The sequence below is a fragment of the Sturnira hondurensis genome, unplaced genomic scaffold (genome assembly GCF_014824575.4).
Source record: "Sturnira hondurensis isolate 20B ecotype Veracruz unplaced genomic scaffold, ASM1482457v3 Scaffold0006505, whole genome shotgun sequence".
Lineage (NCBI taxonomy): Eukaryota > Metazoa > Chordata > Mammalia > Chiroptera > Phyllostomidae > Sturnira > Sturnira hondurensis.
In genome coordinates this window covers 4885142-4906118 of record NW_028079136.1, presented here as the reverse complement: position 1 = coordinate 4906118, position 20977 = coordinate 4885142, and the positions used below count along the sequence as shown (strand labels likewise).

The window sequence follows — 20977 nt, the reverse complement described above, 5'->3', positions numbered from 1 at the left end:
TTGAGTTGGCAGTTCCTTTGGTTTCCTTTTGGCACATTCCCCTAGACTCCCCCTGCCCTCTTGCTCCCCCTCCCCCCAGCCCGTGCATTTGGGAGTTCGCCTGGCAGCCTGGTGGGCCGTGGCACACGGTCTCTACTTTTCTGTAGTTCTCTTGAACACTTTGGATGCCGCAAACTGTCCTTGCCTTCCTTGCCTGAGTTAAGTCGCTGCAGGGGGGCAAGGATGTAGAAGACACTCTTTCAGGGAGCTCACCCTGCATCCAGACAACACTTAACCCCGGGACAGCTTCCTGCAGAGGGTGTCACTGGGCAGGCGTGTTTGTGAAAGATGCCCACTCCATTCAACCAGGGGACATCACTCCCACCAAAACCAGAGCAGCCAGGTGAGGGCAGAGCCAGTCAATCCCGGGCCTGCCCTGTGGCTGGCCTGCCTGGGTATAAAATTAACAGCAGCCCCTGCAGTTTGGGGGCCTGTGCTGGGGGCATATCTCCCCACACTCACTCTTTGCTGCAGCACCGGCAGTGCTGTGAGCAGGAAACAGGAGCCCTCGATGTCCCCATGATTCAGGCCAGAACTTCTGAAAGCGCAGCCTTGCATTCGAAGACTCTGTGTAAGCCCCAACCCATTGCTCTTCTCTGCTGCTGCCCTGTCCCCCACAGGAAACGATGCGAAAGGCATTTCCCCTGAACCTGGGTGGCAGCGACACCTGTTACTTCTGTAAGAAGCGTGTGTACGTGATGGAGCGGCTGAGCGCGGAGGGCCACTTCTTCCACCGAGAGTGTTTTCGCTGCAGCGTCTGTGCCACCACCTTGCGCCTGGCTGCCTACGCCTTTGACGTCGACGAAGGTAGCCACCGTCCCCCAGGGCCAGTGCTGGTGTCTGGCCGGGGTTCCTGGTCCTCTAGAGGCTCTGGGACACCCGACAGTTCCCAGGGAGTGTAGTGTCATTGGAAACCGTTCAGGGAGCCTGGGGCTCCTCTGGATAGAGAGGGGGCCCCCTGTGGGAGGACGCTGACTGCCCCTGGTGTGCTCTGGCACTGAAGGGCGCCCACTGTGTGCTGTGTGCTCTGTGTATGTTTCCTCATTCGGTCTCACCACCTTCCACGCCCGCTGTGTGGAGACGTGAGCTCAGCACCACGCTGCTCATGGAACAAGGGCTCAGTACATGACGGCACAGGAACGTTGTACTGACATCTGTTCTGACATGTGGCTGATCACAGGGTGTGCATAAAGGAATTGCACTAGAACATGTGGTTATTTTCCAATTTTCAGCCCTTAACGTTTATGCTTTCAGGTATAATGAGAGACAGTGTAGTGCAGCGGTCCTGAATTAAGACCCTCACATGAAAGTGCCAGGTTCAAATCTAGACTGTAGCATTTACTAGCCATGCAACCTTGGGCGTGTTCCCTAACCTCCCAGTTCCTCAGTTTCCTCATCTGTAAAATCAAGATAATAATAATACTTCGTGCAGAAGGTTGTTAATTCACGGGAAGCATTTAGAATAGTGCCTTGTATATTGTGAGTCCTGTGTGAGTTTTTCCTGTTATCACTATTCCCATCACTATTATTACGGATGCAATGGTGAGCAAAGAAGGCTTTTCTAGAAAGCGCCCAAGGTCCTGGGCAGGAGCCAGTGGCTCAGTGTGTGTCTCACCTGGGCTTTGCCTACTTCTCATTGCTGCCCCTGGTTGCAGCCCTTCCCACCCCCAGAGCCTCAGAAAGGACAAGGAGCTAGAAATGCTGTTGCCGTCCATCTTGCTTCTTGACAACTGGTCACGGGAAGAAACCTGGCCTTTGAATTACCCGAGGGTTTTGGCCCCATGCCTGGGAGCCCCCGTTTCTACACCCTGACTTGAGGGAGCAAAGGGTCCTGTGCCTCATCTTGGGGCCACTTCAAGGCATGTAACAGAAATGCTTTCCCAGGGGTGAGCTGCCTTGCGTTTGTTTCTATTATTGGTGTTTTCTGACCTAGACAGTGGCGGGCACTTGGCTTAGGTCTACTGTGGCTCATGCTTACAGGAGAAAACATTTGTGTGTGTGTGTGCGTTTCGTTTTACAGGCAAGTTCTTCTGCAAGGCTCATTTCATTCACTGTAAAACCAATAGCCAGCAACGAAAGAGGCGAGCAGAGTTGAAGCAACAAAGAGAGGTACGTTTTGCCTTGAAAGAACTGCTGGGACAAGGAATGTCCTTAGATGGGGGAAGGTTTCCAAGGGCTCCTCCACGTTAGGCCAACATTCCTGACCCTAGAAGGACTGAGACCCACAAATGAAGGAGAGAGCTCTACTCCCTGGTGTCTAGGGTCCCTTCGCCTCAGTCTATTCAGCCAGCCCCTTGGGTATGTCCCACCAGATGTCAGCTCCCAGGTGAGTGGCTGTGCTGGCCTCTCATGAGGAGCCCAGAAGAGCTTTCTCATATGCCAGGGGTGCAAAAGTTACTGATTACCTTCCCATGGTCCTCTGAGTCCTGTCTTCTCCCCACTGCTCCTCACCATGTGACCACTGGGCACTGTTTGTAGGGATACCTAGTATGCGGCTGTCCTTTGACGAGATTTACAAGTCCTTTCCCCTGGTCCTTAGATGTCATCAAGGTGGTGAGCCATCAGAGCCTGTGGACAGCTAGTTACAGTGCCCCCCCCCAGCAGCTTTTAGTAAATACCTTCTATGGCTTGACTAATCACAACAACCAGCAAAGATCCACAATGTACAACTTTTTTTCTCATTATACATTCATAGAGGCTCAATGTAGACAAGTGCATAAATAAATTAAGATAGATAATGATGGAAAGTTAAATCACTCATCATCACTCTATCCTGAGAAAACCATAACTTTGTAACAAACCTTTCCTTCTAGACTTCTTCCTATGCGAATATACTTTATCCTAGTCAGAATTCTATTACTATAGGTGGCAAGGACTTCCGGCCAAGATGGAGGCGTAGGTAGATACACTTTGCCTCCTTGCACAACCAAAAAAAGGGTAACAAATTTAAAAACAAAAAAATAACCAGAACTGCCAGGAAATCAAACTGTATGGAAGTCTGAAAACCAAGGAGCTAAAGAAACATTCGTCCAGACTGGAAGGAGGAGTGGAGATGGGCAGCTGGGACAGAGAGGATGCTCAGCAAGGTGGTGGCTGGAGGACTGGGGGGTCCCATATTTGCATGTGGATAAACTGGGAGGAAGAACTGGACAGCGAAGCAGACTGCACAACGCAGGGTTCCAGTGTGGAAAATTAAAGCCTCAAAACCTCTGACTGAAAAAACCTGTGGGGCTTGAGGTGGCAGGAGGAACTCCCAGTCTCACAGGAGTTTGTTGGAGAGACCCACAGGGTTCTAGAATGTACACAAACCCACCCATCTGGGAATCAGCATCAAAAGGGCCCAATTTGCTTGTGGTTAGTAGAGGAAGGGGCTGAAAACCAGCTGAGAGCCAAGCAAATGGCATTATTTCCTCTGGGACTCCTCCTCCATATACAACGCTACAACACATTGACATGGGTTGCCCTGCCCTGGTGAACACCTAAGGCTCCTCCCCTTACTATGTAACAGGCATGCTGAGACAAAAAACATGGCCCAAATGAAAGAACAGATCAAAACTCCAAAAATAAAAGTAAGCAATGAAGAGATAGCTAACCTATCAGATGCAGAGTTCAAAACACTGGTAATCAGGATGCTCACAGAAATGGTTGGGTATGGTAGCAAAGTAGAGAAAAAAGTGAAGGCTATGAAAAGTGAAATACAGGGAACCAACAGTGATGGGAAGGAAACTGGAACTCAAACCAACAGTTTGGACCAGAAGGAAGAAAGAAACATTCAACCAGAACAAAATGAAGAAACAAGAATTCAAAAAAAAAAATGACAGGCTTAGGAACCTCCAGGACAACTTTAAAGTTCCAACATCCAAATCATAGGGGTGCCAGAAGAAGAAGAGGAAGAGGAAGAAATCGAAAACTTATTTGAAAAAATAATGAAAGAGAACTTCCCCAATTTAACAAAGGAAATAGACTTCCAGGAAGTCCAGGAAGCTCAGAGACCCAAAGAAGTTGGATCCAAGGAATCACACACCAAGGCACATCAGAATTGCATTGCCCAAGATTAAAGATAAGGAAGGAATCTTAAAAGCAGCAAGAGAAAAGGAGACAGTTACCTACAAAGGAGTTCCCATCAGACTATCAGATGATTTCTCAAGAGAAACCTTGCAGGCAAGAAGGGGCTGGAAAGAAGTATTCAAACTTGTGAAAGGCAAGGACCTACATCCAAGATTATTCTGTCCAGCAAAGCTTTCATTTAGAATGGAAGGGCAGATAAAGTGCTTCCCAGATGAGGTCAAGTTAAAGGAGTTCAGCATCACCAAGCCCTTATCATATGAAATGTTAAAGGGACTTATCTAAGAAAAAGAAGTTGGTCAAAAGTATGAACAGAATAATGAAAACAAACTCAGAACTATCAACAACTGAACCTAAAAAAAACCAACAAAAATAAACTAAGCAAACAACTAGAACAGAAACAGATTCACAGAAATGGAGATCACATGGAGGGTTATCAGTAGGGAGTGGGGAGAATGGGGGAAAAGGTACAGGGAATAAAAAGCATAAATGGTAGGTAGAAAATAGACAGGGGGAGGTTAAGAACAGTATTAGGAAATGGAAAAGCTAAAGAACTTACATGTACGATCCATGGATATGAACTAAGATGGGAGAATGCCGGGGGGCGGGGGGGATACAGGGTGGAGCAGAATAAAAGGGAGGAAAAAATGGGACAATTGTAATAGCATAATCAATAAAATATATTTTTAAAAATCCTATCACTATTAGTTTTATCTTTCTTTTTTTACTAGCACTGTATCAAGGACAACTTCCTTACATGCATGACCCATGGACATGAACAATGGTGGGGGTATTGCCTGAGGGAGTGAGGGTGAAGGGGGACAAAGGGGAAAAAATCAGGACAACCATAACAGCATAATCTGTAAAATATAATTTAAGAAAAGAAAGAACAGTTTCCCATGACATTAAAAATTCCTTTGAAGTGCCCTGGTCCACGTGGCTCAGTTGGTTGGACGTCATTCTGCAAGCTGAGAGGTCACGCATTTGACCCCAGTCAGGGCAGGTGTCTGGGTGTTGGGCTTTGGTCCCAGCTGGGGCATGTGCAGAAGGCGGCCAATTGCTGTTTCTTTCTCACTCCAATTCTCCACCCCTTTCCACTCTCTCTCAAATAAAATAAAAATAATTTTCTTAAATTCCTTTGGAGCATAATGTTTGGTGCCTATAAAAAGTGGTCAATAATTTATTTAATAAGTCCCATATTGTCAAACATTTATGTTGTTCAATATTTTTACCTTATAACCATGTTTACAGTGAACATCTTTGTACGTGCATATGTATCCATATTTCGAATTACTCACTTAGGATGGATCACTAGAAATGGCAGGAGTCAAGGGCCATGTGCGTTGAAGGATAGCGAGCCCTTCCGTCACTTTGCCCCCCAGGAAAGTCCCACCCAAGTGTCATCGTCCCCCCACCCCAGCTTCAGCATAGGCGCTGAGATTCTTTGTGGGGCTGGGTCTGCCAAATTCTATTTTTAGAGGCTCTCTTTGTCTGCTTTATCAGAGGGGTCCTTTGAGCATCCTGGACTAACCGCGCTCCCTTTGATCTTTCCCAGGAGAAGGGGATGTGGAAGGAGCAAGAAGCCCCTCGGCGAGACCCTCCCACGGAAAGCTCTTGTGCAGCCGCTGTGCTTGGCCCACCAGAGGGCAGCCCCCCAGGTATCCCCACTTCCTCCTCTAGGAAGGCGCTAAGCTGGCCTCTCAGGCTGTTCTGGGGCCTGCTTCACGTGCCCCAGGGCCTGCTTAACCGGATTCGGGGACTGCTGCGCTCAGTCGGCCTGCATTTCAGGGACAATGCTTACAACTACTGCTACACGTACGAGCTCCTGAGCCTCGGGCTGCCCCTCCTGTGGGTGTTCTCCGAGGTCCTGGCTTCCATGTACCGGGAGTCGGAGGAGTCCCTGGAGAGCATCCGCGACCGGGTGCTGCGGTACCTCCCGGTCAAGCTCCGCTGAGGGGCGCCGCCCCCAAAGGCCTTCACATTTCCAGGGCAGAGGGTCTCCTGTGGGTCGTGAGCTAAGGCGCTGGTCGGGTCCTCACGCCAGTTCGCTCACCGCCAAAGAGTTGGCCACAGGCTCCGGCCTGGTCAGGGCAACCGTCTATCCCAGTGCTGGGGCCAGCACGACATGAAGGATGTGTTTTTTAGATTTGCATTTCTTTTATACCAAAGTGAGCTGTATCTCTAGGTTTACATTTCAATTTTTAACTTTTGATAAGCCAAGAAAAAGCGTTTTTTAATCCTGTGTGTCCATTTTTCTAAACACAAGTTTGAAGTTTTTAACCGGTGTTACAGACCCCTTCCACGCCCCAGTGAGCCACATCAGGGATTAGGGTTTTCTGTAAAGGAAAGGGAACCTGCCCTCTCCCGACGGACCGGTGCCTTTCGATTTGCGTACCCAGAGGCCACTGGTCGAGAGGGGGCAATTTTTTGGCAATGTGGAAGTGTAGTAACTGTAGAAGAACGTTGGAAGTGCGGCAGAGCAGAAGAACAAAGCAGAATTAAAATCACACAGGACATGGCAGTGTGTACGCGGCTGTCACCTGTCCTCCCAGAGGGAGGAAGCCTGTGTCGCTCTCTTGCTTTTATGTAAAATAGTAGCTTAACGTGCCCCCCTGCCTGGCCCCATACCAAATCGTAGCCCAGTGACCTGGAGCCATGGGGTTTCACGCAGACGGCTACGCACGGGCAATAGTGAGAAGGGCAGCAGAAGCCCGTGGCACCGGACCACACAGGACCCCCGTCAAGCCTGCACAGCACCTGCTGAGGAGGAGCCGTGTCCCCTGCAGCTACAGTCTGAGCCAAGGCCACTCAGGGTCCATGATGGTCAGGCTGAGGGAAGAACCTGCCCTCCCATCCCCCGTCCTTTGGGACTGAGGGCATTTGTTAGCAGCTCAGGGTAATGTTTTGGGAAGCACAGCTGACCCAGTGAGCACAGCTTACAGACATGCTGGCTTCTGAGCCACTCAGCCACTGTGCTTATTTGGTCAGAACTGTCAGAGACCACTTATTTTCACACTGTCCTAGCAAAAGAATGTGTCTGACCTCCTGGGGGAAGGTCCCCTGTGTCTTGATTGGTAGGGGAAGCTGGGAGTGGAAGCTGTTTATTGACTAATGCAAAGAAATATGCCCTGTTAGGGGCAAAAACAAGCATTGGCCTACCTGCATTCTACCCTCTGGGCGTCTGGAGGAGGCCAAAGCTCCCCCAACTCCCTGCCTGGACACACGCAGTTGCTAGGTTGGGTTGAACAATGGAGAGGCTGATAGAAAAAGGCCTTCTGCCCTGCTCAGCTCAACTGGAGCTGCTGGGCCGGAGACAGCTCCACGCACTGGTCACCCTAGCGATCTCCTCTAGATCTAGCAGGGGGCGGCCTGGTGTGCGTTTGGAGCCAGAGCTCCTGAGGGCTTTGAGATGACAAGTTTGTATATGGTGAGAAGAGGGGAAAGGCATTTTTACAAACACTTCCCCGAAGTCCTTGGGCAGAACAGGGCATGGCTGTGGCCAAGTCCGTGGCCAAGTCTGTGGGAACTGACATGTCCATCCTTGTTGGAGCTGTTCTCAGTCTGATGACCTGCATTGCATTTTCCCAAATTTTTTGCTGCGATTTTAATGTTCAGCAGGTGGGAAGAGCCCTTAATTCATCTTATGTTTGATTCCAGAAAGTAAATCTTGCAGGTCATAATGTGAACACAATCACAGCTGTGCCATTGTCATTGCCATCAGCTCAGGGCAGGCTAGGATGCTCTGTGGGACGCCCTGAGGAGCCCCAGTTAGCATCTCTGAGAATGTTATTCGTGGCCATACAGAGACTGGTTTGAATTGCTCTGGTGAGACAGGGTGTGCTTCTCCGAAGCCTGAGATGTGTATACTGTCCTGAGACCTTGAACCTTCCTGGTGGGCAGCACTGAACACGCACTGGGTGTTGGGGGTGGAGGCCTCTAAGCCTCCACAATGTACTCATGAGTGAATATGAGACTCTAGAGTAAAATTAGGACCATCGAGGGGTGGGGGCTGCTGGCGGCCTGGGGTCCTAAGGGCACATGGAGCTCTGAGTGGAGAGCCGTGAGTTGTTGCAAATGCAAGCCACACCCCTCCGCTCTTGGAGCTGAGGGGCCGCTCGCTGCCAGGAAGGTTCATCTGTCCGAAGCAAGTGATGACTTGTTTGGGGAGGATTCCCCTTGTTTGATGGTTGCCTTATTTTCAACTCTCGTGTCTTCCCTTGTTGCCGGTCTTTTCCCTTTTCTCCTCCCAAACTAAGCTCTCTTTTCTGTCTCTCTCCTTCCAACCTTACACTGTGGCCGTCAGCTCATTTCAGCCTTCCAGTGCTACACCCACTTCTTGGCTGACACACTTCTGCTCTGAGGTGACTGGTTTTCTTGCCGATTTTCAGAGAATGGGACTAACCTGCAAGCTGCTTTCCGCACTCTGTCCTCCCCGCCGTGGCACCGGCAGTGCTAACCCAAGTGTCTTGCGCACTAACGGACTCATTCAGGGGCATGGTGGGTGAACAGCGCGGGGTGGTGCCCAGCTCAAAAGGTGTTTCCGATTCCACTTACCTCCAAGCCGGCAGCCCGGCCCATGCCCGGTGCATGCCCGCCTGCCCTCTGTGCCCCTGTGGCCTGCGCTCCTGCTTCTCCAGTTGCACTTACAAAGCCGCTTGCCTCCCCGGGAGGGTCACTTCTGAGCATGAGACAGTACCAGGGGGCAGGCTCTGTCACCTTTGAAAAAAAAACCTTTTTCTGGGAGCCCCTGAAAAAGCACATGCATACAAGCACCTTCTTCCATTCGTTCTAATATAAAGATGATCACTGTCATTGATCAAAACCAGACGTGTCTCTTTTTGGAGAGATTCAAAAAATACTCCCAGGTTTCATCATCAGCTTGATCCATACTCTGAATTCGAACCCATCGTCACAATTTCCCTAGCAAATCCTTCCTCTGCTACAGCCTATACCAGAGATCCAACGGTTTGGCCGTGGTCCTTTGTATCTCCCCTGGCTCCCAGAGTCTCAGATGAGGAGGAACTTCAGTGAGGGCAATCACATCGCAGTTCAGAGATGACTTTGAGAAATGACTCAGCTCTGCCCCAGGCCTGCAGCAGCCAGTTGCAATGGCCCCCTGGCTCTGTGCAAAGCACACTTTCCCTGCTGACTCATTACGTGGAGCAGCAGGACATTCAAAGTGCTTTTAGAGAGAAACACCACGCCAAGTACCGTGGAGCTATTGTAGGCCAGTCCTCTTGGTCTCAGGCTGCAGGTGGTGCATGGGGGCTGCATGCGGCCCAGAGCCACGCTGACCTCTAGGCCCATCTGCACTACCCTGCATGCTGCATTGCTCCCTGCGTTGGTGCAGACCCTAGCCAGCACAAAGTCATTGCTCTTGTCTTATCTTCTCTTGCAGAGTCTCCCTCCCTTTGTAGAATGTCAACCAAAGAGTGTCCTCTTCCCCTCTCAGCCTCCTCCTTAGCTAGCCTGCCCCACCCCATCGCATTGCATGTTTGGGACCTTTAGCGGTCATTTACAGTGCCACATGGAACCCTGTATTTTGCACACAGCAACCAATGTTTAACTTTATTTATGGTATTTGATGCTGTAAATGAAAATAAATATGGTTCTTTATAAAGCTCATTGTTTCCTCTCTTCTTTGCCATGGAAGCTGCTCCAACCTGAAACAGGGGAGTTAGTTTAGGGGTCAGGCTTCCCTAAACTGCTGGCGGGACTTGCACTGGTGGTGACCTGGGACTCTCTGGGACTGCACTGGGCGCTCTGAAAGTAAATATTACCCAAGGGTAATATTTGGAAAAAGTCACCACTGCTCCTGGGCCAGGCTTTGGGGTCTGTTTCTTGAAAACTCGTGGCACTTTTCTGCTCAGATGTGGGACACAGCGGGTGAGGGCCCGTGTCACATCATCTGTTGGGTACAGACTATCTTTCTTTCCTTCCTTTTTTTTTTAAAGGAACAGACTATCTTAACAGCTACTCGCCCTTACCTCCCCCATACATCTAAGCATGGAGCTGTCGGAGGGCAGTACTTAGGAACTGTATGCTAATTTAGGTTCCTGTATAACAAAGTTTGCTCCAGAAAGGGGCTCGCTGGCCCAGCTGAGTGGTAGGTGAAAGGTCAGGAGGCAGGACCACACACAGGTTTCAGGATGGCAGTGAACATGGTAGGTGTGCTCATCTAGATGAAGAGCCGTTTGTGATCCTGAGAGACCTGTCCTGTCCCCAAAGGCTCAATGACTCCGTGTCTTAGGCTGCAGGGCTCTGGTCATAGGGCTTCTCTGAGGACAGCTCCGTGGCCAACTCTGGTCCAACTCTAGGATGCCCTTAAAGGAAGGCTTTGGAGTTCCACCTGCCTTCAGTGTCTGGTCCTCATCCTCCCTGGGGCAGGGATGCCTGCCACTGCAAGGCTGAGTGTAGCCAAGCTTCTGGCACTGGTGTGAAAACCCATCTGTGAACTTCCCAAGGGCCCTTGCACTTCCAAGGGGGCATTTCTGGGATCCTGGGCCTCTGAGCCCAGCTGCAAGCTCCTGAAGCAGCTTCAGAGCTCCCTGGGATCATGACCAAGGTGAAACACACTTCCCATCCCATGGAAGAAAGGGTATTAGGGGCTGAAGTCAGGAGCTGCATTGGGCAAGAAACTCATCCCGTGATTCATGTATCTGGTCAGGTATTTGCTAAATGTCTATCATGCTCTAGGCATATTCTAGGTCCTTGGAATATAGCAGTGAGCCACACACAGCCCCTGCTTCTCCCTACATCTTGGAGTGCTTGTATCTCGGTATTGTGAATTAGACTTGGTGTGCTTACCTCATTTTACATGTGCTCATTTGTTCATTCAACTCATTACTGAGCATCTGAGGTGTGCTAGGTCAGTAGCGGGGAATGAAACAGATACAGCCTCACTCTCATGGAGCTCACAGTTTGGCTTTGCTTTTTTTCATTTGATGTTGGGTTAAAGTAACGTTTTCCAAAGTGTGGCAATGGAACACCACCAGCTCCAAGACGTGCTTTGTGAGTGAAAGTTTTCGCAGTCATACAGTACGAGAAACGTTTTGTACCGCTCGTGCCAGTCCTCCTAAACTTCCCGTGCGTTGGCACGTCCGACAAGTTCCCTTGTAAAGGAGCTTAATGAGCTTTGCTCGAGCGGACTTCCCCACACCTCACTGAGTCGGCGTGTCTGTTTGGGGGGAGTTTTTGTTTTGCATGTTACACTTTACGTGTTTACTAGAGTGTTCTTCATTCCCAAAACATTGGATGAAAGGCTTAAAATCAAGAAAAAATGAAACAACAGAATTCAGGAGAACCAAGCATTGATTCTGTCTTGGGGAGCTAACTGGCTAAGCTTTAAAACCCCTGCCAGAAAAAATCGCATAGGAAAACCATGGCATGAATCTACATCCATTTTTAAAACTCAATATAGAAGGAACAATAAAAATGGGAATATTTAAAAGGCAGTCAGAAGGAAAAAAAATTCTGAACTAGATGTAATAAGAAAGAAGGACCTTGCTGTGACATTTCAAATGTTCACGCAAAGCAGGTGTCTCCGGACACCTGGCACCATCGTCACTGGTCCGTTTGATATTCATTGATTAAGAACCCAGTGCTAGGTGGGCAAAGGCTGTGCCTGGGCAGCTCACACTTAAGCGAGTTAGAAAGTAAATGCTGAAAAGAAAGAGCAAGCATGTACAAGAGGAATGTGAACAAATTATGCTCTACCCACTGAATTAATAAAGAAAAAAGTAAAAGAGATTGTAAAAAAATGTATATGAACTGAGTAACTCGAGTCGAATTCAAGCAAACGAGGACCATCTTTTCTGGAAAGCAATATGGCAACAATCACTGAGATCCATCAGAGGGCGCTGGCCTCTTGGCCCGTTAATCCTGCCCCAGGGAACTGCTCCTAGAGAAATAATCCAGCCTAAGAAACAGATCTCCATGCAACCAGAATGTTAAGTAGAGTAAGCAGGTCAAACAGAGTGGGTGGGCTGTTCTCCTTTATTTCTGCAAACTCATTCACTTTTACAGCTTTTTCTCTAATTGCTTAAACAAGTAAAAGAAGCCCCAGGCCAGCTGTTACCGCCTGAGCGTTTCCCCTGCGCCAGGCACAGGGCCAAGCGCTGTATGTGTGGCATCTCATAAACTCTTCCACCTCCTCGTGGCAACCGGAGGTTGGTACTGATACTAGAGAAGTTCGCCGATACCAGAGAGGTCATCTGGAGCAGTATCTTCAACTGTAAGGGGACAGAGAGTCCCAGGGGCCAGGAGTCAGGTGCTGCTCTCAGAACAGCCTTGGCACATGAGAAGAGCCCTGGACTTGGACTTCAGCCTTGGTGCCGACTCAGCAGCATAGGGTTCTGTGGAGGTCGAACTGGTGAGCATGGCTGCCAGACACGCAGGGCGGCAGGAGTTCTCCGGCTGAGTTCTAGACAGTACTTCCCCCGTTTTCACAGCAGGGCGTGACCTGGGGGAGGCTCCCTTAGGCATTCTAGATCAGCGGGGCCTCCGAGCACCTGACGCAACACCTTGGGTTGGGAACTAAACAGAGGTCTCGGTGCACACGGGGAGGCACCATCTGTTTGTCTCCAGTTTGCCGATCCCCCGCCCTCCCTGCAGACACCCAGCCTCAGCCCTGAGGCCCCCTGCCTCCTGCCACCTGCCACCTGCCACCTGCCACCTGCCACCTGCCAGCGGGTGTTTTAGTTCCGCTTTAGTTTTGCAATGGACTCAGCTCCATGTGGCCTGGTCCCTGTAACTGGGACCTGCTGTCCTCCTGCTCTCACACACTGTGTCCCAGCCACGCTGGACTCCTCTCTGTCTTCAAGCCTTTGTACTCCGTTCCCCCTGCCAGGAACGCCCTTCCCTCCCCAGCACCCACATGGCTGACCCTGCCCATTATTCAGGTCCCTGTTCCCATGTCTCCCTCCCAGTGAGAGCCACCTTTAACACTGCAACCTGCACCCCCAGCTCTCCTGACTAAACAGTTTTTCGGAGCATTTGTCACCTCCCACCTATTATGTAGTTCACTTAGCAATTATGTACATTGTTTATTCTTCCCCTTGCTAGAACACAACCTCCTCAAGGCCAAAAATCTTTGTTTCTTTTGATCGTTCATAACCCCAACAGATGGCACTGTGGTTGGCACATATGGGGCCTTCAATAAATATTTGTAGAGTTAATAAAGGAGGGGCAGGCCCTGCCTCCTGGCCTGGACCTCAGACTGGGGCACCTGTGGCCAACTTGGGCTGGGGAAGGGCTGGCTGGCTTCGGTTCATGGCTCGGGAGGAACGGCCTGGAGAGGACCCTCACATGACCTGTCCCGCCCCCTTCACAGAGCCCTTTGAGCAATTGGGAGAAGGGGGTTTGATTTTGCTTCTATTTTGCCTTCCCAGGGCTACAATCTTCCGTTTCCTAACCTGTAACACGGGCTTAATAGCAAGACATAGGAGAACATGTTGTCCCCCTTGGCTCTGGGGGAGAGTGGAAAGGTCTCCAGAGTTGGGTTGAAACACGAACAATCCCATCAGCGGAACCGGGACGAGGGTCTCCACCCTGACTCTGCAGCGGAGCCCAGTCGGGAAAGGGCCCTGGACCTGGCTGCTGGCAGTGCCCACACTTCCCAGGGCAGTGCCTGGCTCTGCCTCCGCAGTCTCATCTTTCACCAGGGAGCAAGTTCGTGGCCAGAGCACTGAGAGGAGGCTGCGATGCTCGGCTCTGACTAGGCCTGCTTCCCTCCCGGAGGCCAGGGGCAGCTGGCCAGGTTGGCGCGGGATGGTACCTCCTTCCCCAGGCAGCTCCTATGACTGCAGACAAGGCAAAGTCCAGCTGGGCCTGAGGCAGGTGGCCTGGCTGGGCACACTCTGGTCCCTCACCCGGGCCGCTCCGTGTCCCCGCAGTGGCCATCCAGCTGACTCACCGGGTGGCCCTGGCTGAGTAGCTCTCTGGACTCCGTGTTCTTCCACCCAGGCGATGAAGATGGTAATCCGTCCTTCAGTTGCCAGGATGCTGGAGGTGATGGACACAAAGTGTTCACCTGGCACGTGGGCGCTGGGCGATGAGTCGGTGTTGCTTTGGCACTGCCTTTAGGTCGCTGCCCGTGCCCCCACCAGTGCCTCTGGGGCTAGCCCTCGGGGTGTGTGCATGTGCGCAGGAGCCTTTGGGAACAGAGGGAGTGTCTAGAAGGCCAAGCTCGAGGGCCGGCACTGAATCCCAGAGACCCAGCTGTGGTCCAGAACGTGGGGCAGAAGGGAGGGCAGAGCAAGGCCTCCTGTGGGGCCCTTTGCCTGGATGAGGTGTTGATCAGGGAAAGCACCAGCTTCTTGTCCACAAAGTCTCTGCCTCCCAGCGGCCCCTCCCCCACCCAGCCCCTCCACTGATGTCTGGGCTCCACTGTGAGAGATGCTGGCCCTAACCATGCAGTACTGAGGGGTCCTCAGTCAGCCATGTCCCAGCCCTCCAGAAGCCCAGGAAGCTGCTCGGAGGCCCCACCCTGTTCCCCCTCTCAGCCCTGCTGGACAAGGATGTTCTGTGCAGGTTTGGCTGGTCTCTAGGCTGTGGGAGTTGTGGGTCAGATGCCACTGTGGCCAGGCACAGGTCACCTCTGCCTGCTGCGGCCCCATCCTGCCTCACCCCTCCTGGCTCCCTCACTCCCCTTCTCCAGCTGCATATCCTCAGCCCTTAGTCTCCCCAGCAGCCTCCCTTGCTGCTCCGCGCGGGTCCTGCAGTCCAGCTTCCACTCTGCAACCAGAACAATCTTTCTAGGATGCAAATCTGACGAGGTCAGCCCGCACCTTCCAATTCTCAGTGGCTGCTGCAGTGAGTGCACCCTCCGCCCTGCGGCCCTTCTGGGTTGACGTGGAGGCCATCATTTCCAGCTGGTTTTTTTTTTTTTTTGTATCCTGCCTCCAGCTCTGTGGACTTATTTTCTGTTCCCATGCAGATGGCAGGGCTTCCCCACGCTGCTTTTGCTCTCAGGAGACCACCCCCTGGAGCCCCACCTCTCTGCTCTGTGTGTTCAAATCCTATTCCTCCTCAAGCCGCGTTGAAGTGGAGCCTTCAACACCAAGCATTTCCTGCCCGGAAGTCAGATCTCTGCCTCCTTCCACCTTGTCTCAGCTTCACTCTTAGGAGGTCTACCTCCTAACGTAGACATTTGTGAATGTGCCTCATCTCCCCTGTGAAACAGAAAGGTCCTTGAAGGCAGAGACAATGGCTGATCCACCTCCAAGTCTCTAGCACAGGCCTGGAGCAGTAGCATCTGTTGAATGTATAGGTATTTGTACATGCAGCTCACAAGCACACATACGTGAGCTCATATATGAGCCAGGCACAGAGTCAGGTGACAGCCCTAGTAATTCTGTGTAAAAGCCTCCAACATCTCAGTGGCTTGTAGCATCTTTTTTTTTTTTTTTTNTTGAAGTGGAGCCTTCAACACCAAGCATTTCCTGCCCGGAAGTCAGATCTCTGCCTCCTTCCACCTTGTCTCAGCTTCACTCTTAGGAGGTCTACCTCCTAACGTAGACATTTGTGAATGTGCCTCATCTCCCCTGTGAAACAGAAAGGTCCTTGAAGGCAGAGACAATGGCTGATCCACCTCCAAGTCTCCAGCACAGGCCTGGAGCAGTAGCATCTGTTGAATGTATAAGTATTTGTACGTGCATCTCACAAGTGCACATACGTGAGCTCATATATGAGCCAGGCACAGAGTCAGGTGACTGCCCTAGTAATTCTGTGTAAAAGCCTCCAACATCTCAGTGGCTTGTAGCATCTTTTTTTTTTTTTTTGCCCATGGGTCTGCAGATTGTCTGGGTGGCTCTACTTCAGGCTGGAGGTCTAAGGGAGGCCTGGGCTCTTACGGAGCTGGCCAGGCTTCAGGCCACAGGTTGGCTCCAGACCTGCTCCGTGTGCCCGCAATCGGGGACTGAGGTGTGAGGGGTGGCGGCCATCTGGAACAAGCTCTTCTTATGGCCACCGAGCAGGAGTGTGGGTGGACATGCCAAACAGCAAGGCCGCTGAAAGCCGCCAGTCACTTTGCATCCACTGGTTTTCACGGGTCAAAACAAGCTTCCTGGTCAAGCCTCGTGTCCATTGTGCAGGGAGGAGCCTCCCAGCTCTGTGGTGTGACGGATGACAAGGTCACAGGGCAAAACCCAACTCTGTTATGGGGACGGAGTGTGGAGCCAGGGGCAGATTCCAGCCCCTGCCGGGAGCCTGCCCAAACTTCTGCTGGAGGAACAGGGGCCTGCGGGGCTGTCATGCCGCTGTCTCCCCAGACCCTCTTCTCCTTTCAGCAGATGAGCCCACCTCCCCCAAGAAGCCCAAGAGCGTCCAGGAGCCCGAGCCTGGTGATGGGGAAGGCAAAGCCACCCCTCCCCCACCCGCCGAGTGGACCTCCGTGAGGATCAGCCCCGGGGAGGATGTGGTTGGGCAGGACGTGCTGGCCGTGTGTGTCCTCGTCACCAGCGATGACAGCGACAGCAGGTATGCTCAGGCCGCAGCAGGATGGGAGCAGAATGGGCTGGGAAGGGAGGGGGTTCGTTTACAGAAGCTGGTCTTCTCTCTGCTTACCTGTAGTGCAACCTCTCTGCCCCTCCTCTTTCTCATCTGTAAAATGGGGACAATTGCAGCACCTGTTTCATAGAGTGCATAAGATCAAAAAATGAATATGCAAACTGCGTAGAAAAGCTCAAACTCGCTTAAGTAACAAAGGCAAATACATTGGTTCATCTGATGGGGAAGTGCGAGGGTGGTGCCCACTTCAGGCTGGAGCCAGGGCCTCGGGCAGCTGCTCTCCGGTTCCCTCTCCGCACAGGGGGTTACAGCAGCCCACGGAGAAGCCGGCTCTTTGCGCAGGCCTCCCTCGGCCCACACCCGGCAATTCACGTCCACATACTGGGATTTCAAGACAGGCCTCCCAAGGGGCCACCCATGCCACATGTCCACCTCCAGGGCCAGCTGGAAGGCTCAGGCAGCCTGCTGGGCGGGCAGCTAACCAAAGCCCACAGATGGATGAGGGGCAGCGACCTAGTAAAAAGAAGCATACTGATGTATATACACATATGCACACACGTGTGTGTGTGTGTGCACATATATATGGAGAGAGAGAACAAATATACAAGGACAGGCCTCATGCATAAACACAGACCAAGTATACACACACACACATATATGTGTATACATACATACATGTGTGTATAGGTATATATATGGAGACAGAGAGGAAGTATGTGAGATGTATATTTACTAAAATGTTACTTTCTCACCCTTGGGCTGTGCTTGAGCTGGTCATTGGTCATTTGAGACCCAGGTTAAACACTCCCCCTCCCCGACCCCCAGGCAGTCTTTTCCATTTCCCCTTCCACTCCCAAGCAGTACTTAAAGGTCTGAAGGGTTAGGACCAACATTTCGTTGCACATTTGTGGGCTGTTTTCCCCTGCTCTGACCACACCTGTACTTGTTGCTCGGGCTGCCACAGAGAACCACAGGCTGGGCTGCTTACACCCCAGGGATTTCTGAGGCTGGAAGTGTGAGGTCACGGTGTCGGCAGGGTTGGCTCCTCTCAGGGATGGAAGGACCTGCTCCAGGCTCCTCTCCCTATGTTGTGTGTACATGGCTGTCTTCACATTTTCTGCCCCACTGTGTCCTAATCTCCTCTCCTTGTAAGGACACCAGTCCTGTTAATTGAGCCCCACCCTAATGACCTCATTTTAACTTAATTACTTTTTAAAAGATTTTATCTCCAAATGCAGCCACTTTCTGAGCTACTAGGGGTTAGGACTTCATGTGAATCGGGGGGGGGACACAGTTCAGCCCACAACAAAGCCTGAGCCAGGTGCTGGGGGTAGGGGTAACTAACCACCCCACTCTCGCCCTTGAACCCCATGGCCTGCTGGAGGTGGTGGTGGGCAGGGCACACTGTGGCCTTGGTGGATGGACAGTGGGGCTCTTCCGTCACCCACTCTCTCCTCTCCTTCCAGCTCGGACGAAGAGTTGGACCTCGGTGGCGGCAGCAGCGAGGCCTCCACGACAGAGCCCTGTGAGGAAGGACCCCCTCCGCCAGATCCCTCCCCCCTAACGCAGCCCCTCACTCGCCACAGCTCCCTGAGGGAGGCCCAGACCAGGACATTCTCGGCCCAGAGCCCTGAAGAGCCCAGAGCTCTGCATGGTGAGCAGAGAGCCCTCCCACCCGGGAGGCCCCGATGATAGGAGTTGTGACCCACAGGCTCAGAGGCAGTGAGGCTGGGACTTTAGGGGGCTGGGGTGTAAGTAGGGCTAACCCAGGCCCACCTCCTTCTTTATGGGAAGCTTTGGAATCTCAGCTAGGAAGGTGGCCGAGGGGCCTGGCTGCCCTTGGTTGTCCCAGGCAGGCAGACATGAGGAGGCCCCAGGGCCCTCTTGCCTGTAGTAGTCTCCTTCCTGCCTCCTCTGTACCTCCCCAGCGGCCCTTCCGGTGTTCCACCAGGGAAGTCAGGTGGGCTCGGCTGCTGTGGGAGCACATGCAACCCCAGGTAGGGCCCCTTCCTGGGGGCAGCACAGGGCCAGGACCAGTGCTTGGGGCTTGTGGGATGCAGGAAAATGACCTATAGAACAATAAACACACTTTCACTGAGTACCTGGAACAGGCAGGGGTTTTCCCCATACATGGGCCATCCTCGGACGACCCTGTGAGGTCACAGTGTCGGCAGGGTTGGCTCCTTGTGAGGTAGGTGTCGTGACACCTTGGGCACAGGTGAGCAAATAAACTGACTGCTTTCCTGAGGGCTCTCCTTGAGTAAGCAGTGTGGCCCAATGCTGGGTGCCTCTGCACCCTAAGAAGTAGTTGTCCTTAGAAACCCAACTTGTTTTCAGGAAGGTGGCTTCAGTGAGTATTTTGGATTTGGTCAACAGCGACATGAGTCCTCTGGGTGGGAAGAACTGGCTAAGAGAAACTTGGCACCAGCAGGACTCACGGCCTTGTAGGCTGGCCTGGGAGAGTGGAAGCTCAACTTGTCCTGTACTGCCCTCTGGTGGCGGAGAGCAGAATCTCCACCTGGTCCTAGAAATGTTCTCACGGGGTGGGGGGTGGGGGGAGGTGGTGCTGGTGCCACAGAAACTCTGGATATGGTGCACCAGGAAGACCAAGGCTGAGGCCCGAATCCTGGAAACTGAATTTACCACCCTCCATGAGCCACTCTTTTTTTAAAGGACCCATTTGCTAAGTACCATTTGTGGAGCTGTCCAAAAAAGGCTTAGCACCTGCAGTGCGGCGAGTGCTGTGCTGTGCCCAGTGGGGCACAGCCTGCCTCTGCCTGGGCACTGCTGGCCTCCGTTGGCCCCTCTGCCTCCCGGGACTCCAACCTCCTCACTCATAAATGTGAAGCCTACCTGCCTTTCATTCTTTCCCCCTATTTCTCCTCTCCCTTCAGTTGCCAGGGGATTTCAGGCAATGCATAAGACAGACATAAAACAAAATCGTATGTCTATATACATGAAAGATGAACCCTCGAGATCGGGGTTGGTAAATCAGTTGAGAAGGTATAGCCCTCCGAGAGAATATCACAGTCCTAAACAGTTGGTCTAGTGGGGTCATACATTCGATTCTGGATTCTCTGGCAGCCAACGTTAACAAGGAAATAGACGATTTTATTCCCATTGTTCAGGAGGGAAAACCAAGCTGGTTTGCAGCGGCAGGTCTCAGAGCAGGTGCCACCTTTCTAGCGCTCTGCCGGGATACGTTTCCCAGCTCAGGGCAACAGATGCTGTTGCGAGATTCGCTGGATACCCAACAGCGGTTTTGCAACCCATGCAGCCAGAGTCCCCACCCCAGCTGTTCCATTCACACTCTCACCGCCAGGTGAGGGCCTGACCACAGAGCAGTTCTCCCAGGGGGATGGGGGCAGGGAGAACAGGGCCGTGCAGCCAAAGCGTTGTGTTTCTGACAGTCCAGTTTAATCCCGGAATAAAATGTAAGGCAGACGGAGAAGGGGATAGGCCACGTGACTTTCAGACCATCTTCTGTCAATTTTGTCTTCACCTGTCAGGGTCTGATCACCACAGAGCCAGCCGCGTTGTAAGACCAAGCCTCCAGTGCGGTGTAAGCGCTGTGCTGGGTGTTGCTGGTTGTGGTGAGTGCATCCTTTTGCCAGATAATGCAGAGTTGGCATCAGGTTGTAGGTGTCAGGGAGCTTGATGGATCACAGTTTTCACCCGGATCTGTGGATCCGAGGAGAGCCAGGGAAATGCTGGACCAGAGCAAGATAAACTGCTTCACAAAGAATCCTGTCGGTACACCGTGCTCCCGGCAGCACCGTTCACAGCCACCAAAAGGGGAGACGACCCACCTGTCTGTCAACAGGTGAATGAATGTGTAAACAAATTGTGGTACATCCACACAACGAAATGTTATTCAGCCTTCAAACGGAAGGAAATTCTGTCATACACTGCCACATGAATGAGTCTTAAAGTCATCATTCTAAGTGAAATAAGCCAGACAGAAAAGGACAAGTGTTGTGTGACTTCCCCTTCTCCGAGGTGCCAAGAATAATCAGATTTGTGGAGACAGAAAGTGGAATGGAGTTTACCAGGGGCGGGGGGAGAGGGTCAGCGGGAGCTGTTTAACGGGCACAGAGGTTCAGTCCAGGGTGAGGGGAGACTTCTGGAGACAGAGGGTGGGGGTGGCGGCACCACGACATGGAGGTCCTCGATGCCACCGAAGTCCACACTTAAAAATGACTAAAATGGGCATTTTTGTGTTACATATATTTACCACAATTTGGGACTACCTCAGCTCCCCAAGGAACCTAGTATCTCCTCAAAGTTCTTCAGCACAGAGCACACCCAAGGTGACGGGTTGAAACAGGACTTCAGCCCTGCGTTATGGAGCCCAGAGGAAACTCTC

At 52.0% G+C, this 20977-nt stretch overlaps 1 protein-coding gene across 3 annotated transcripts in view; it reads left to right on the top strand.

Moving 5' to 3' along the window:
* MICAL2 (microtubule associated monooxygenase, calponin and LIM domain containing 2) overlaps nucleotides 1–20977 on the top strand; it is a 209057-nt gene that overhangs the window by 132892 nt on the left and 55188 nt on the right. The window contains exons 23-27 of one of the 3 annotated variants that reach the window (XM_037050057.1): nucleotides 660–846; nucleotides 2060–2148; nucleotides 5660–5762; nucleotides 16392–16581; nucleotides 18078–18265. In XM_037050057.1, the coding sequence (XP_036905952.1) occupies nucleotides 660–846; nucleotides 2060–2148; nucleotides 5660–5762; nucleotides 16392–16581; nucleotides 18078–18265 (757 nt within the window). Of the gene's footprint in view, nucleotides 1–659; nucleotides 847–2059; nucleotides 2149–5659; nucleotides 9720–16391; nucleotides 16582–18077; nucleotides 18266–20977 lie in introns of those variants that run through there. The other 2 variants (XR_005067078.1, XM_037050058.1) reach the window with 2 other exon arrangements.